The sequence below is a fragment of the Eleutherodactylus coqui genome, chromosome 10 (genome assembly GCF_035609145.1).
Source record: "Eleutherodactylus coqui strain aEleCoq1 chromosome 10, aEleCoq1.hap1, whole genome shotgun sequence".
Classification (NCBI taxonomy): domain Eukaryota; kingdom Metazoa; phylum Chordata; class Amphibia; order Anura; family Eleutherodactylidae; genus Eleutherodactylus; species Eleutherodactylus coqui.
Genome location: NC_089846.1, coordinates 14,613,029 through 14,631,473, shown reverse-complemented (window position 1 = coordinate 14,631,473; position 18,445 = coordinate 14,613,029). Strand labels below are relative to the sequence as shown.

The 18,445-nt window shown below is 48.0% G+C and overlaps 1 protein-coding gene across 4 annotated transcripts in view; it reads right to left on the bottom strand.

The window, feature by feature from the left end:
* Positions 1-18,445, bottom strand: part of PHF19 (PHD finger protein 19) — a 55,971-nt gene that overhangs the window by 20,491 nt on the left and 17,035 nt on the right. For all 4 annotated transcript variants that reach the window (XM_066580311.1, XM_066580310.1, XM_066580308.1 and 1 more), the window contains exons 4-7: positions 18,077-18,172; positions 14,828-14,928; positions 6,545-6,693; positions 5,756-5,851 (exon numbers count right to left, since the gene is read on the bottom strand). In XM_066580311.1, coding sequence (XP_066436408.1) covers positions 5,756-5,851; positions 6,545-6,693; positions 14,828-14,928; positions 18,077-18,172 — 442 coding nt within the window. The remainder of the gene's footprint in view (positions 1-5,755; positions 5,852-6,544; positions 6,694-14,827; positions 14,929-18,076; positions 18,173-18,445) is intronic.

Below are 18,445 nucleotides of genomic sequence, written 5' to 3'. Positions count from 1 at the left end.
CCTGCAGGGTCTGCGAGTCCATTACAATCCATTGCCCCCATATCCCTCAGCTCAGTATGAGCCGCCCCTATATAACCTGAACCTGGCAGTAGTACTAAGAGATGGAGGATGCCGTGTCGGACTAGTGAGGGCTCTGCCCCGTTTTAATACCCCTACATGTACGCAGCACAGCGAGCCTGGGGGCAGCCATGTTTCTGAATGGGTTAATGCGGGGAATGTTTTAGCTGGTAGCGCAGGGCGGGCCCCATGTGCTGCCAGGAGAGGCCCAGGAATGTGCGAGAATGTACAGAATCCATTCTACAAGCATCCTCTTCAGACAGGCTGCACCCGACAATTCACAGGGGAAGGGGAGGGCCGCCAGGAAAAACCGGCCCACACAATGAGGGCTCCTTCACACACACTGGGTCTTCAGCTTGAGACCGGAGCCTTTTTGGTGGCGTTTCTTATGTTGTCACATGAAATACATGTTTTTTGTCTCTTTAAATCTATAAAAAAAAAGCCTATTGGAAAAACACCAAAAAAGTCATCCCAGAGGGCAGGGTGTCTGTAAAGAGGCCACAAATACGAAAAATGAGAAAATAAATAAAAGCGCTACAGACGTAACATCTCAATGCAGTATTTTTAAAAGAAAAAAAAAAGAGCAAAACAAGAAAACAAAAAAAAAACAAAAAACAAGACAATAATTCGGCCTGGATAATTGGATGTTTTAAAAGTTACAAAATAAAAGAAACGTAACAAACGAATGTCTGAAATTCACACCGCTCCCTACAAGCTTCAGCGAATGAGGAAGATGGAACAATACGTCAGCAGCGCCACCTATTGGATAGCAGCATTCCTGCAAATTGATGTCAGACCCTTTATAACAACGACTGGGAATTGGCCAAAAGCCAGAAGCCATGCACAGACAGCTGTTTCGGGTTTCGCCCCTCATTAGTGTGCAGTAGGATCCTGGCTTGGCTAGTGGACAAGTTTTAGTGCACTGCCAAAACAGCGTGTGAGGGAGTCCTTAAACCTTTACAAACCTCTCCAGGCATCCATCGTACACATACGGCAGATGTGGGGTCCATACGCAGCAGTAAAATACATCCGACACCTGCCTGCAGCAGCGGGCATCGGAGACAACCCTGATCCCGGCAGTTTAACAATGTAGATGCTGTGGTCAGTGCTGACTGCACCTTTATAAAGGGGTTTTCAGGGACTAAACTACTGAGGATCCATCCTCAGGACAGGCCATTAATATCTAATTAACAGATGTGCATAAAACACAACTACACAGCGTAACGGTATCTTTCAGTTTCAGCCCACTTCGGCCGAATCTTCAAAAACGTTTCCAATACCTTATATGAGATGTTAAATGGTCCCACTGGAAAATACAACCCGTTTGGCAAAAAAGGAGCCCTTATACAGCAAATTCGGCAGAAAAAAAAAAAAGGAGGAGGAGTTCTGATTTTTAAAAATCACGGGGAAAAAAAAAAGTAATGAAAAAGAGTGTCTGCGGCAGAAAGATACCTTTACACAAATGACTATTGGCCCAATGACTGCTTGAGAAAAATCTAATTCAACACAGCTGTCAAGTGTAAACATAAACATGGCTACCGGCAGGCGACGAGGGATAAGCAGCTTGGAGTTTTGTTTCAGCTCACCAAAAAATAATAAAGAAAAAAAAAAAAATCTGACTTTACAGGCAAGTACAAAAATCATTCATTGGGGAACACACCGTGACTTTGGCGCGATAGGCCTTCACCTCTACGGATTTGACCCGGACGCTGCTTGGCCAAGTCTCAGCTCATCTTGAATCACAGAGAGCGTTCGAGCATCTGAGACACGAGGTTTGGGAGAGGTAAATCCTCAAGGCTCAAACCAAGTTCAATCTATGGACAGCGGATTCTTGGGGGGTGCGTAGCGGAGGGACAAACGGTAGGCAAAATGATGTTCTTATTGATGTGGAAGACAAACACCACCTTAGGCAAGGAGGAGGGACGTAGGACCAGCAGGTCTTGATGGAAGACCGTGAACGGAGGATTGGCCAACAAGGCTGCTAACCAATTCAGAAACCCGGTGGACGGAAGCGATCGCTACCTTACAGGACAAAAGAGGAGGAGTCGGGATGTTGCGCTACAGCTCAAAAGGGTGAACCTGCAGCATGTCAAGTAAGGAGGGACAGAACAGTATGGAGGAGCGGCGGAGAGTCTCCTTGTAGAAAGGTAGGGACGGCTGACTTTGAGGCCAGAGGACGTTGAAAAAGAATGGACAACACAGATACCTGAACCTTCAGGGAACTAAGGCCCAGTACCACGTCCAACCCTTCTTGTAGGAAAGGGGTGAGCAAAAAAAATGCATAAGATGGAAGTTACACTGTTCCCACCAGACACAATGATAAACTCAGGAAAAGGAGAGCTTCCTGGCCTTCATCATAGTTTGACTGACTGGTTCGTCAAAACCACAGGCTCTTGGGACCACGGTTTCAACTACCACACCGTTAAACAAAGGGTGGACAAACACCGGTGGAAGATGGGTCCGTGTAAGAGGATCTTCTCAAAAAGGGAGCAGCCAGAAAGTGTTGATGAGGAGGTCGACGAGGGCCGTGTACCATGTATGACAAGGCCGCTCTGGTGCAATGAGAATCACTGGCAGGCTCTCCATCTTGACCTTCTTAAGAAGTCAAGCTATGAGTGGAAAAGGAGGTAAGTTGTACGGGAACTGGAATACAGTCCATGGAATTACTAAGGCATCCAATGCTCGAACCTGAGGGTCCCGAGATCCAGACACGTAGATGGGAAGTTTGTGGTTGAAACTGGAAGCCGTGTCAATCTCTGACAAACCTTGTGGAACATCTTGGGGGTGCAACTCCCATTCTCTCTGGTTGACTGTTCTGCTCAAGTTGGCTATCCAATTGTCCACCACTGGTATGTGAACTACGAAGAACGCTTAAAGGTGGTCTTCGGCCCATATCAGGATCTTCGCTGCTTCAGCCATGACCGCCATGCTGCAGGTCCCTCCTTGGTCATTTATAAATACAATGGCCATCATGTTGTTGGACGGGAGTCCCGTTACCTGAGGTGAGAAGTACTGCAGTAACAGAAGAATAGCCCGAAGTTCTACGACTTATGAGAAGGGTGGACTCCTGTACTGTCAAAGTGCTCCAAGCTGTCAGTTTCTGCAGCGTACCCCTAGCTGAGTAGGCTGGCCTCCATTGTAATGACCTGCCAGTGCAGTGTTAGCAAGGAGAGGCCCCAAATTATCTATGGGGAGTGTAGCCACCAGGAAAGATGCGTTGAAGCTGTGGAGGTAGTCGGATCTAGCGATTGAGAGAGTTCGCCAATTTGTCCCACTGGAGAGACTCAGCATGAAAATACCCAAATGAGAATGCTTCGAAGGATGAGACCATCACTACTAGGACTCTCATGCAGTGGCAAATGGTCACTGGGGACTGGCTCTGCAGGAGTCACACCTTCAACCAAAGGAGTTTCATTTTCAACTTTGTCACTTGACATGAGCCTAACATTGAGATGGTGAGAGGCAGGACTTTGTGGTTGATAATCCAGCAGAACCGGGACACATTGTAGATAATGACTTGGAGACTGTACAGATTCAGAGCCTTTACCAAAGTGTCCTTAGAGGTAGGGAATGGCCACTATTCCCTTGGAGTGGAGGAGAGCCATCCCAGATGGGGAAAACTCGAGGGGGGGGGGGGGCTGGTCAACCTGAATCGCAGATCCGTGAACTGGTAATGATTCGAGCGGATGGCAAAGTTGAGGAAATGACGAGCTCGACATATGGGGACATGAAGATAAGCATCCTCGATGTCTATGGAAGATAGGAAATCTCACTGCTCAAGGGACACACAAAATGACTTCAATGACTCCATGCGGAAGTGACGGACCTTGACAATGTGGTTAAACTTCTTCAGATCTACAAGCGGTCTGTCTAGTACCATCCTTCTTAGGCACTATGAAAAGGCTGGAATAAAATCCCTTGAAGCGTTCTGAGGGAGGAACTGGCACCATTACTCCCTGAGAGGAAAGAGTCGCTATTGCCCGATCCAAAGCGGGCCCTGTGAAGGAGACGCTGGGATTCTGGAAGTGAAGAAGTGCTCTAGGGAAGGACCTCCTGAACCCAGGTGTTGGCGTTGTGAGCGAGCAAGGTCTCCCTAAACAGGGAAAATTTGTCCCACCATCCAGGATGGATCAAGGGGGATCCCCGTCCTTCATGCAGAAGTTTTCACAGAAGCACAATTGGAGGATTGACGTCGGGACACCAAGAAGGTTGTGCTGGGAAAAAAAGGGCCTGCAAAGATTTCTTGCTGAGGATCTGGGGCTGGAGTGACGAAAGGAACAAAAAGGAGGGAGTTTCTTCTGTACAGATCTTGCACAACTCGCTTTATACTGTGGAAGACAGGAATTCTTCCCCTCCAGTAGCCTTAGAAACAATCGCACCCAGTCTAGCACCAAAAATGTTTGAGTCGATGAAGGGAAGGAGAGTTACTGAAGATTACTGAAGCAGCTGAGGAAGAAGCCAAGAGCCTGGCCATATCTAAAGATACTGCGCAGAAAAACTTCCCTACCTGATTGATCTGCTGGTCTGGGTCTGTCCAACCTGGAGTCGGACATAGTGCTGCAGTGCCCTTTAAATGTGCCTATTGCTATGGGTGCTGCAGGAGGAGAAAAGGAGCTCACCCCAGGCAGCCCTTACCAGTCCTGGGCTGGTGTGGATGCGGAGCTGTGATGCCGATGCCACCCTGGAACAAGAATCAGGAGGTCATGATAGTGGCGGAGGGAGGCTCCAACACTGAAAGGATACTTACCCTGGCAGAGAGAATACTTTCCTTTTTGCCAAAAAGAGTCCAGCTACCGGCAATGTACACCCCGATACTCGCCTGCCTTCAAGGAGGAAGCGAGTGCTCCAAGATTGTTATATATGGTTGGTGGGTTAAACTAACGTTGACCAAGCTTCCTTGTCTTCTGAGGGTTGGGCTGTGAAAACAGGTTAAAGCCTGTTTGCCCTCCTCGGTGGAGTTAAAAGGTAAAGTCTTGGGCCGCCCTGACGTCCCCTAGTCAGGAAAACCAAAGAAGGAAGAGGTCTGCTTCTTACGGACATCCAGCTAAAACTGTATAGCTTAGTGCCTGCAGGAGGGTTATAGCTGGTAGGAGGAGCTAACTTTTTTTTGCTTAGTTTCCGCCTCCTGGTGGCAGTCGCTATACCCATGGTCCTAGGCGGTGTCCCCAAATGCAATGGAGAAAAAAAAAAGAAAAGAAATAGTTGCTGGTTGATCAAAAGTCATCCGGTGTAAAGTCACAGTTGTTCGTGCTTGAAGAATTTGTGAATGAATTTGCATCGAGATTCCCCTATAAGTAACATCTTGGCAACAAACTAATGAACAATCATCGCTTTGTGTAGATGACAGCAGAGGTTCGTACGCTTCAGCCATTTTTCTGAATAGTTGCCTGTGTTAAAAGGTACCTTTACGTGGACATCATGGTGTAATTACACCATGTCACATTGTGATATCAGTATCCGCTGTACTCTGAGGTCATGTGCTGAACGGTGGTATGTATAGGACTAGGCCAGCCGCTCCATCAGTCCTGACCACAGCAGGTTACTTCCCCACACGTCGTCTGCGGGTGATAAGCCATCAGCATCATTTACTGCCTGTTAACAGCTGGAGGAGCCGAGTGTTAACAGCCCAATCCATACATAAAAGGCACCATATCCCATACCACAGGGGAACAAGGGGGACATAGATGACCGACTCTACCTGTCTCCAAACAGCATGGCCTCGCTCAGGCACTGGATACAAGCCTCATGGAACCATTGCCGACACCGGCAACACTGGATCATCTTCAGGTACCACCTGCGACACAGACAAATACCGTCAATGGTGTAACCAGGGGATTATGGCGTATTACAAGACATCGTGGGCTTTAAATGTACTGATAATCAGCCGTTACGGCTCATAATGATAAATGTTATATCTATGGCGGACAGCCATTGTTCACTGCTCATAGTGATGTAGCAGTCCGCACTCTACTGGAGGGGGGGTGACCACATTATAGTATAGTGTACAGTGCGACGAGGACCGCTGCAGGATACAGATAACCCAGCTTTCCTAGACTGTGGAGTAACAAATCCCATAGCCATACCATCATAATTAGACCGATTTGCTCTTCACGAGCCATGGAATGCTTTAGATCACCCAAGGGCCAGTACTGCGATTGGGGGCTCCAAAAGGAGGGTGGCGGTGAGGGGGGGGGCTTTAACCCCTTCCAATCCAATTTGTATCCTGGTTTTCCTACGGGGCTTACTCTTTTTCTGTTGGTATACAATGTCGCCATCTGCTGGCTAAAGCAAGTACTGCATGAGGTGGCACATTGAATAGGCTCTGACAGCAGAGAGACTGGTAATATACAGTAAGAGAACCCTGACGGACGTCTTCCAACATCAGAGCTGTACAGCCTTAAATCATAATGTCTTAAGATGTCAGACAGTGGATTGGAGAGGGTTAAAGCACAGATAGAAAGGAGCAGCACGGGGTCTTGTGTCTTACTCTCCGGGGCCCCCGCAGTAACAGTAACACTGCTGCTGGTTGGTTCTGTGAGCAGAGTCCCAGTCCAGGTCCTCGGGACAGTACGTCAGGAACATCTTCACCGTCTGGAGGCTTTTCGCGATCTGACCCTTCTTCAAGGCGCCTCCTTTCTGCAAGAACAGAAAAATCTAATATCAGCAACAAATTCAACTATTCTTTTCTGTTCTGCTAGTCGAAATCTGCGCAATTCTAGAATTGGTTATCCGCCAGGCGGCCGCCGTGTCAGCAGCGGTTTATGATGCCGATTGGAATGGTGTATTCGGTGCAATAAAGATACAGGAGAGGAGAATAAAGCGCATGTGGATTCAATAACACCGGTGGTCAGCATGATCGCCCCCCCCCCCCCCCCTGAATATTTAATGGAGATTCTAGAAGTATTTCACCTCCTGAATATTTAATGGAGATTCTAGAAGTATTTCACCTCCTAAATCCAAATATCTTGATAGAATTTCCCCATCAGGCAGACGTTTTTGTGACAATTATATTTTCTTTCTAAATTCAGGTCTTCTTTATATTTTGCCTTTGGATGAATTACCTTTATATTAAACACGTACGAATATGCAGATATCGTAGCCGCAAGAGTGATTTTAAGCCCTTCCCGCTATGGGACGTATATTTATATCCTGCAGCGTCGAGGTATGTATGAAGGGAGATCGCGGGGCGACCTTCTTCCATACAACATGGGAGCCGGCTGTTTCTTACAGCCGGCAACAGCTCCGATCAGCCGCACGGCTGATCGGAGCTGTTAACTCTTTAAATGCCGCTGTTAATTCTGACAGCAGCATTTAAATCCCCCGAAACGATGTTCGGGTGTGTCCTGTACGGCCCCCCCTGTGAAGAGATAGCAAGGAGCCGTGCGGGTGTCATGGCAGCTGGGGGCCTTGTGAAAGGCCCATCAAGCGATGCCCGATCGCAGTATGATGCAATTCTGTTTGGCATTACATCATACTGCAGGAGCGGTCAAAGCATTGCAAGTGGTTGTCCCCTCTGGGGACTTAAAGTGATAAAATTAAAAAAAAAAAAAAAAAAAGAATAAGCAATCAAAAAGTCATACGTATTTCAAAATGGTGCCAACGCAAACTACAGGACGTCCTGCAAGAAATGAGCCCTTGTACAGCTATGTGGACGGAAAAATTAAAATGTTATACAGAAGATGGCGGCAGAAAATAATAAAAAAAAATTAAATGTCTCTGAAAAAAATAAATAAAAATCTTGTCCACAAGAGAGATGGCCGAGATGGAAATGCAGGCGGTGAAACCGCTCCTGCGGAAATATCGCGGTTTTTCGGTGCAGTCATTCCACGAGATTTACGTACTGTGTGACCCCAGCTTTAGGAAAGATCCAGTATGAAAGATACAACTGGAATATCTGCGGGGATGAGGGATATTGCTTGGAACGCAACGCCTGCCGCTTCCTATGTGGATGGAACAGCAGGGAGAGGAGGTCGCACTATTACAGACAAGGGCCTAAACTCGCACCTCTAGTGAACCCTGACCGTGTATTCGCCTCCACTGGGATGATGAAACAGTTTGTAAAGGCAGCTGATAGAAAGGCTGCAGTATTTCTGCATCTGAAATCTACATTTCCCAATGTTAGCGATGCGGAACTGAAAGAAGGAATTTTTATAGGACCACAAATCTGATCCGTGACGAGGATGAAGAGTTTCAGGAACTGTTAAATCCACTGCGAGAAGCAGCCGGCCGTCATCCAGAAGTGGCTCTTCTTGGAAATCATAAATCAGAAAACTATTGTGATCTTGTGAAATCCTCCCGAGCGATGGGATGCAGCAGGTCCTTACACGTCACTTCTTGGACTCCCACCTGGACTTCTTCCCAGAAAACCTAGGGGCGGTCAGCGACCGGCAAGACGAGTGTTTCTATCAGCAGAACAGAAGTACCAAGACAAGGAGTCCCGGTATGCCGGCTGACTAAGGCCCCGGTCCACGGCCGTGACGGAATATCACTAGCGAGGGGAGCAGGGGACAGAACGGACAGTTCTCTGCAGTGAGCCTGTCTGACAGATCGGCTCACCACAGAGAATCGCGGCATGCCACCATTTGAATCCAGTAAGCGGAGAATCGCTAGGATTCTCCGCTCGTGGACGTCGGGGCTGCGCCTTCCATAGTAAGTCTATGGAAAGCCTTCACTGCGTTACCCGCGCCGTGGATGACGCAATGAACCATCGCCCGTGGACAGGAGCCCCAATGCTGGACCATGAAGAGAAACATCCCAGAAGCAAAATATACCCATCAATCAGCATCAAAAACTTTCTAGGTAAAACTAGGTTTCACATAAAAGTACTAAACTTCATAAAAAACTTTAAAAAAAAAAAAGCTTTGTTTTGCAGGCCTGTGGAATTGCACATCCCCCCCCCCCAATACTTTTTGACAGTAAAGGCTCATTTACACACAAAGACAATCTTTCAAACGATTGACAGTTCTAGCGATCATTTTGCATAAAGTACTAATGGGCACTAATCAGCTTCATTTGCGTGCGAATAAGCCTCCACAACTGTTTGCAAATCCAAGCATGCGGTCTGGGCTTTTTGCACAGGTTGCCGCAGGCTGCCAGCTGAATACAATGCAATCAGCTGCTCGTGTGAAGAACACAGCGTGCGGTCCTGCTAGCTCTTCGGCTGAACGATGGATTTTATGTTCATCTAAAAATCATAATTCAGATGAAGAGTGAAAGATGGAAGCGTTTACACATAACGACTATCACGCAAATCCATCATTTGGACGCATTTTGAGTGATAATCATTGCATGTAAATGGGGCTCAAGTTTTGACTTTTCTCCCTCTGTGAGTTGGGCCAGTATGCACATGTTACATCTGCATTTATGCATCCTTAATACGGATGAGCGCCCCGGCCTGACCATAGATTGCCATGATGCTCAGGGTTCACGTCAAGCCAGAACACTCATCCGGATTACAAACACATATACGTGGCCATAATAAGCCTGTGCTTCACCGGCCTTGGGCAATATTTGCTCATCTGAAGGTCTCTCTTGTGACGATACAAACATGTGTGTGACTGTAGGTCCCTCCACTGATGATATAGGTAGGTGTGTCTCTCCCTATTGTACACGCTTTTTCCCACCACGCATCCTACGTGTTCTATGCTGCTTCCTAGTGGTCACTCTTGGTGCTGCATCTGACCTGGCCTGACTCTTACTGACTCAGCCGGCTCTTGCTGGATAGATAATGTCTCGCCAGTCAGTTAGACTCCTTGTCAAATATTTTACAACATGGATTAATAGACAGAAACCCCATAAGTGTTTGAAGTAGCGTCGTGCCTGGCACACACCCTGGCGCAGCGGGTACTCTTACCACTGTACAGCAGGGTGTGATCTGCGTGGTGACCTCACAGCGGCCAGATCCTCATTTACCAGCAGCGTCGGTGGAGAGGACACTACACCATTGTGGGCCAGCTAATGAGCCTGGTAGACACCGAGCATGACTTCAGCGAGACGACGAGCGGCCGGCCACAGACGGTCCTCGGGCGTGACGTATTTGTGCGCTGAGGATAACGGGCGTCTCGGGACTGCGGCTAAGCTGAATGCTGGGGAAGAATATGCAATGAAGAGGACGTGGCTGGAGAAGTCGAACCGCAGACACTTGTAGTAAAGAGTAAGTGACAGAGGACTCATTTACGGATTTCGCTTTAATTTCTTCTTTATTTGCAGAGAATAATTTAACCCCTTCCCACAGTGAACCAGGCTCATTTTTTTCGTCCTTGCCTATAACTTTATTTTTCCGTTGACAGAGCTGATGCTTGATGTTTGCGGGACGAATGTATTTTTTTTTTATGGTACCTTATAATGTTTGAAAGGAGTTATAAAAGATCTCTGGGTGGGCAGGGATTTGGTTCTGCCGCACTTCTCCTAAAATCATAGAATGATAGAGTTGGACGGGACCGCCAAGGTCATCTGGTCCAACCCCCTGCTCAGTGCAGGATCACTAAATCATCCCAGATAGATGTCTGTCCAGCCTTTGTTTGAACACTTCCATTGAAGGAGAACTCACCACCTCCTGTGGTAACCTGTTCCACTCATTGATCCCCCTCATGGTCTAATATCTAATCTGTGTCTCCTCCCTTTCAGTTTCATCCCATTGCTTCTAGTCTTTCTTTGTACAAATGAGAATAGGGCTGATCCCTCCGCACTGTGACAGCCCTTCAGATATTTGTAGACAGCTATTAAAGGGGTTGTCTCGAGGAAGCAGTGAATTTTTTTTTTGCCCAGTCCCCCTAATTAAGCATACATTACTAAGCCCCCCTGTAAATGACTTTTCTAGCTGGTTTGTACTTACAGTTCCAGCAACTTATAAAAATTTTCCCAAGATGGCCGCCGGCTTTTTTCCCGTCGCTTGCTGTAGCCCGACGTGCGCGCTCCCGAGACGCTACCAGCTGTGTCTCCCTGACAACCAGACGCCCCGCAGCCGCCGACCGGACCCCTGGATTGAACGCGGCCGACCACGGCACACAGTCACCCACCGCCAGGCAGCAGGTAACCGGCGCTAGACCCCTGACAACAGACGAAGGCCCCCCCGGCCCAGCGGCAGTCCCCCCGGCCCAGCGGCAGCCCCCCCCCGGCAAAGCGGCAGCCCCCCCCCCGGCCCATCACTTACCTGGGCGGCAGGACGGCGGGACAGCTGGGCGGCTTCTCGGGACGGCTGGGCGGCTCAAGTTTCTGCACCTTCCTCTAAGAGAGGATGGTACAGAATGGCCGCTCCAGCGCGCTCCCGAGAAGTGACAGCTCGTCTGCGCATGCGCAGAAGAGCTGTAGCGGCTAGCAGGCTGAAGCGGCTCGTGCTGAGCAGAAGACCGGACTGCGCAAGCGCGTCTAAAAAAGCAAGCTGCCAGCGAATTTAGACGGAACCATGGAGACGAGGACGCTAGCAACGGAGCAGGTAAGTGAATAACTTCTGTATGGCTCATATTTAATGCACGATGTATATTACAAAGTGCATTAATATGGCCATACAGAAGTGTATAACCCCACTTGATTTCGCGAGACAACCCCTTTAAGTCTCCTCTCAGCCTTCTCTTCTGCAAGCTAAACATTCCCAGATCCTTTAACCGTTCCTCATAGGACATGATTTGCAGACCGCTCACCATCTTGGTAACTCTTCTCTGAACTTTCTCCAAGTTGTCTATGTCTTTTTTAAATAGGGGTGCCCAGAACTGGACACAGTATTCCAGATGAGGTCTGACTAAGGAAGAGTAGAGGAGGATAATGACCTCATGTGATCTAGACTCTATGCTTCTCTTAATACACCCCAGAATTGTGTTTGCCTTTTTGGCTGCTGCATCACATTGTTGACTCATGTTCAGTCTATGATCTATTAGTATACCCAAGTCTTTTTCACATGTACTGCCGCTGAGCCCAATTCCTTCTATTCTGTATGTGCTTTTTTCATTTTTCTTCCCCAGATGTAGGACTTTGCATTTCTTCTTGTTAAATACCATTCTGTTAGTCACTGCCCACTGTTCAAGCTATTCTAGATCTTTTTGAATCCTCTCCCTCTCTTCCCTACTGTTAGCTATCCCTCCTAGCTTTGTGTCATTAGCAAATTTGATCAGTTTCCCCTCAATTCTCTCCTCCAGATCATTTATAAATATGTTGTACAACACTGGGCCTAGGACAGAGCCTTGTGGTTCCCCACTTGATACATTCTTCCACTTGGATGTGCAGCCATTTATGACCACTCTTTGAGTACGATCACTCAGCCAGTTGTGAATCCACCTAACAGTTTCCTTGTCAATCCCTATTTGGTCATTTTTTCAATTAGTATGGTATGAGATACTTTGTCAAATGCTTTACTAAAGTCAAGATATAGTATATCCACCACATTTCCCTGATCAACCCAGTCAGTGATTCTGTCATAGAAGGAAATTAGATTTGTCTGGCATGACTTGTTTGTTACAAACCCATGCTGGCTCTGGTTAATTACTCCATTCTCATCCAAGTACTTGCATACATGTTGATTAATAATTTGTTCAAAGATCTTTCCCGGTATAGAAGACAGGCTCACAGGCCTGTAGTTTCCTGTGTCCACCTGCTTCCCTTTTTTGAAGATAGGGACAACATTTGCCCTTTTCCAATCTTCTGGTACTTCTCCTAATCTCCAGGGATTTTCAAAGATTATGGCGAGTGGTTCAGCAATTACCTTCACTGCCTCCTTTAGTATCCTAGGATGTAATTCATCTGGACCTTGAATTCCTCTGGCAGTTCGCTGCACTTGTTTGTAGTCTTCAGCTGCCACTTCCTGCTCAGGGGGGGTTCATAAATCCCACATCCAGCAAGCACTGATTTTGATTGGCTCTCAAGTTTCACGGCTCAGCCAATCACTGCAGCGCTCGATGAACAAATCACAGCCATATTCATATATCGCAGAGATACCACTGTCGCCCATGTGAAAGAGGCCTTAAACCGCATATATATCAAGCACAAGACCTTCAGGCCGAATCCGGACTGCTACCTCACTTTATGTGGCCCACCGGCCATGCAGCAAACTAACTGCCATTCAACTCACCGAGACTGCTGACCTTTCACCCCCACCCCCTGTGTGCACCATCCTGTATAGAGCGCAGATGCGGAGAGGTCAGCGCGTTTAGATGCAGCAGCGACTGCCACCACTAAACCAGAGCTCCAGGCTGGGTAAGTGGAATGCCTATAGTGATGCTGGCCAGCCAGAAGCAAATAGGGATGTCGCCATTACTACTGGGACTACCATGGGGTGACTTACTACTGGGGCCAATAAAGACACTATCACTACTGGAGCCACCATGGCGGCCACTATTACTACTGGGGCCTCCAATATAAGGGACACTATTACTATACAGTCTAACAATTACGAGTTGGCCCTTTGAAGGTAACCATAAGGCTGAGGTGGCCCCCTGTAAAAATTAGCTTGACACCAGTGCACAACACCCTCGTGGTCCTCCCTTCTGTGGTCCTGTCCATAAGGGGCATCATTACTCCTCAGACTCACTTTTTATGTCCATGTTTTAACCATATAGCTATTTTTCTGTCAATGGTAGTGTGTGAGGGCTTATTTTATTGCAGGGCGAACTGGGGTTTCTATTGTTATATTTTTTGGGTCCGTATGACTTTGATCATTTTTGTCGAAGTGCTTCAGTGTTTTAAACAGTGGTCACCGTGTGGAATAAATAATGTTATACCGTTATTAGATTGGACTGTTTCAAACAGGGAGATACCAATTATATTTCATTACGTTTCTATTTCATTATGTGAAAAAAAATTAAAGTGTTTTTGTACTTTTAATATTTTATGTACATTTTTTATAACTCTATTACGCTTCTTTTTTTAATCCTCACATGGGACTTGAATATGCGACCTTTCAATCACTCCTACAATATACTGCAGTACTTCCATATAGCAGTGTATTGTTCCATGGCAATCACTCTATTGCACCCTGGAATAGAAGTATTTCAAATGGCAAGCTCATTAGGACCCGGACTGCCACAGCAACTGAACAGCACATCGCAATTGTGTTGCAGAGGGACAGGAAGTGTCCCCTCCTTCTGTCCAACCATTTAGATGCAGTGGTCAGCAGTGACTGCAGCATCTAAAGGGTTAAATAGCTGGCATTGGAGTTCTCTCTGATCCTGGCCATTACGGCCGGGTGTCAGCTGTGTTTTATAGATGTCACCCACAGCATATGAAGCAGCCTCAGCTCCTGAGCTTGCTCCATACCGTCCCCATCCACTGTACATGTATAGTGAGTGATATTGGGAAAGGGTTAAAAGAGGGCAGCCCCTCATCATCCATTTCTGTGGAGTTGTTAAAACTTCTATTCTGGAGCATGTGTTTCAGAGAAAGCCAGACAATAACCACAGCAGCCATTACTTGTAATCCAGCTTTCCTAGAACCCTGCAAACATTACATCCCCCACACCCTCATCACTGCATGATGCGAATCTAAAAAAGATGGGGGATAACCAATATGGCAGCCATTAGAGCTCACAAAGAGCACCCAGCTTTGCTACAGTCCTGAACAGCAAGTCTGCCCAGTTGTGCTGCCTTATACTGCCGTTCCTTTTTTAACGAGCGTCCAATGAATGAGCTTTGGAAAGCTGAGTGATAGACAATATGGTCTCCTAAGGAGGTTGTCACCCAGCTTTCCTCAAGTTCTGCGCAGCAAAACTGCTAAGTTTTTGGATTCTGTAACTAGCAAAGTATTGTAAGCCTCCGATCGGTCACTGACAGCGGTGTACTCTTACCCGAACAGCCAGGACAAAGATACAGCGTCTGCAGAACCAGGGCTCCAGAACGCCGTTCTCCCCGCTCTCCACCGCTGGGATGTGGCACTTCTGATGATATCCTGAAATGATAGCAAAACAGGCTTCAGATACAAGACACACATCTCTACAGTTACGGCTACACGGTGACTTCGGTCGACTTGCTGTTACATGACTGTTTCAGAGCTTCGATTTGACATTTAAATACCAGCCAAGTCAGAGTTAGACACTAGCGATGAGCGAGTATTGCCCTTAGCGAGTACCTGCCCGCTCGAGACGAAAGGTTCCGGTGCTGGCGGCGGGCAGGGAGCTGCGGGGGAGAGCGGGGCGGAACGAGGAGGGGGGAGATCTCTCTCTCCCTCTCGACCCCCCGCTTCTCCCTGCTGACTGCCGCTACTCGCTGCTCCCCCGTGCCGGCACCCGAACCTTTTGTCTGGAGCAGGCAGGTACTCGCTAAGGGCAATGCTCGCTCATCTCTATTAGACACCATGTGCATTGGAGCATGCGACTTGCAACCAAAAATCCATCAGTCTTGGGGATTATTTACAGCTGCCACATTGTGGCAGAATTCAGCTACAATGCAACCTCCCTGATAATCATCAGATGGGATCTTCCAGTAAGACCCTGATCTTCATGTCATGCGACCACATGAGGCTCGGGCTACAAGCACACTTTGGTCCCGTGTCAAACCTCGTGCAAAAAAATAAAATTGTGCAAGTTGTCGTTGTGCAACTCTTTGCGCTGGGATTTAGCATCACCGTCACAAGTGATTTACATTGCAGTCTACGATTGCACAGTTGCGTGTGACTTCTGACCGGCAACCAAAAATCAAACGGATGATTAGTATACTTTGTGACTTCGTGTCGCGCAATCTAAGTCGAGGTGTAGCCCCAGTGTAAGTAAATCGTCGCACTTGTATAACGAAGACATCAGCAGTTAATACAATAGATTCGTGCTGCGCTCAGAGTCGTCCACAATCCTTCAGCTGGACGAGGTCAGGACAGCCTGTAGAGGCAACCAAGTAAGCTTCCATTCAATGACAGCAATCAGGAATCATTATAAAGATGAGTAATGAAGATGGAAGGTTCTGCCCCCCTCCGCTACTTTCTATTACACAAGGACGAAGCTTCAGTTACATGAAAGGAAGCCGTGCAGCCACACAGCGGCTCAGGCTCACATGAAAGTTAGAGTAAAGTTGTGGGGTTAGGGCTCCACCTACTTGCGCGTTTTTTTAGCGCAGCGTTTAATGCGAATATCAATGGGACTTTCTAATGTTAAAAAGGCACAAAAATCACAAAGCACAAACTTGTGATGCATTTTTAACATTAGAAAGTCCTGTTGGCAGTTGGGTGGGAGCCCTTAATGTGTCGGACACAAAAATCCAATCATGTTCCACAGCAGTATTCTCATGAAAGTTGGCGCCATTCCCAGGCCTGAGCAGGAACTAGAGGGGTGAAGCGGTCAGAGGCGACAACTCCAGATACTGGGGAAGAAAGGTTAAGTGTGCCCGGATATACCTGCCCCCCAGGACTCATGCGGAAGCAATTAAAGCATCCATTCCGCCCGGGTTACAGATGTCTGCGGAGAGCAGAGCACATTCCTCGCAGCGGAAGGATCAACATTCCTCAGGCATTTCCATCTTTCCCAGTAAAACACGTCACAACTCTGGAGATTCCCGGTAATGGGCTCGGCCCTCAGTATTGTGTAAGGTTGGGAGACCCCCAGATACCCGTCCCACATAGAAAAGGTCAGGATGTTTTGAGTCTGTTGAGGTGAACCGCCCGTCTCAAACAGAACTTACCTGCAGTATGTCCAAACCGTATAAGCAAAAACGCAGCATGAATGAGATGTGTGAATAAACTCAGGAAGGAACGGGCCAATGATATGTCCGCCTGCCTAAAGAGGCTGAACGGGAGCGAATAACTAGCGGCGAGGTCATTGGCTTGTTCAAATGAGAATTGGCTCGTCTAAAAGCAGCTTTTAATTCATTGCTCAACCCCAAGTGTCAATGTGTCCCTATCCTTTCCCCCCCAAAGTGTCAATGTATCATTCTCCGCCCCCCCCCCTGCCCACCGAAGTGTCGTTGTATCATTCTGCCCCCCCCCACCAAAGTGTCATTGTATCATTCTCTGTCCCGCCCCGCCCACCAAAGTGTCACTGTATCATTCTTTGCCCCCCCCTGCCCACCAAAGTGTCATTGTATCATTCTTTGCCCCCCCGCCCACCAAAGTGTCATTGTATCATTCTCTGTCCCGCCCCGCCCACCAAAGTGTCACTGTATCATTCTTTGCCCCCCCCTGCCCACCAAAGTGTCACTGTATCATTCTTTGCCTCCCCCTCCCGCCACCAAAGTGTCATTGTATCATTCTCTGTCCCCCCCTGCCCACCAAAGTGTCGTTGTATCATTCTCTCTCCCCCCCTGCCCACCAAAGTGTCGTATCATTCTCTGTCCCCCCCCGCCTGCCCACCAGTGTCATTGTATCATTCACTGTCCCCCCCTGCCCACCAAAGTGTCGTTGTATCATTCTCTGTCACCCCCCCCCACCTGCCCACCAGTGTCATTGTATCATTCACTGTCCCCCCCTGCCCAAAGTGTCATTGTATCATTCTCCGCCCCCCCAAAGTGTCATTGTCTCATTCTCCGCCCCCCCAAAGTGTCATTGTATCATTCTCCGCCCCCCCCAAAGTGTCATTGTCTCATTCTCCGCCCCCCCAAAGTGTCATTGTATCATTCTCCGCCCCCCCAAAGTGTCATTGTCTCATTCTCCGCCCCCCAAAGTGTCATTGTATCATTCTTTGTCCCCCCCGCCCACCAAAGTGTCATTGTATCATTCTCTGTCCCACCCCGCCCACCAAAGTGTCATTGTATCATTCTTTGCCCCCCCCGCCCACCAAAGTGTCATTGTATCATTCTCTGTCCCGCCCCGCCCACCAAAGTGTCATTGTATCATTCTTTGCCCCCCCCGCCCACCATAGTGTCGTATCATTCTCTGTCCCCCCCCGCCCACCAAAGTGTCGTTGTATCATTCTGTCCCCCCCCGCCTGCCCACCAGTGTCATTGTATCATTCACTGTCCCCCCCCTGCCCAAAGTGTCAATGTATCATTCTCTGTCCCCCCCCCTGCCCACCAAAGTGTCATTGTATCATTCTCTGTCCCCCCCCCTCCCCACCAAAGTGTCAGTGTGTTACTATACTCCCCCTAAAATTGTCCAGAGCTAGAGTTGCACCTACCAAGTCCGCACTTTCCACATATGAGAATGTCATTCAGAGAGGTTTTCGTCTTGGCCATGCAGATATTACACTTGGGTTCCTCTCCCGGCACCCCGGCTGTGAACACAGAAGCAGCTCATGTCAGGGAGAATACACTTTGAACGTTGCATATGACTCTACAATCACCGACTAGTAACTGCTGCTACGTTATAGCTTACTGCACTGCAGTGGGGAGCGCAGCATGGGAGCGGTTCCTTGGTGGTATAAAGATATAATACTCAACGTCTCGCAGTCTTCCATCAGTTATTCCTGCCTCACTATCTTATAGTAATAGCCATAAAGGCAGTAGAGCCCCTGATATGGGAGAACTCCCCCAAAACAATCCCGTAG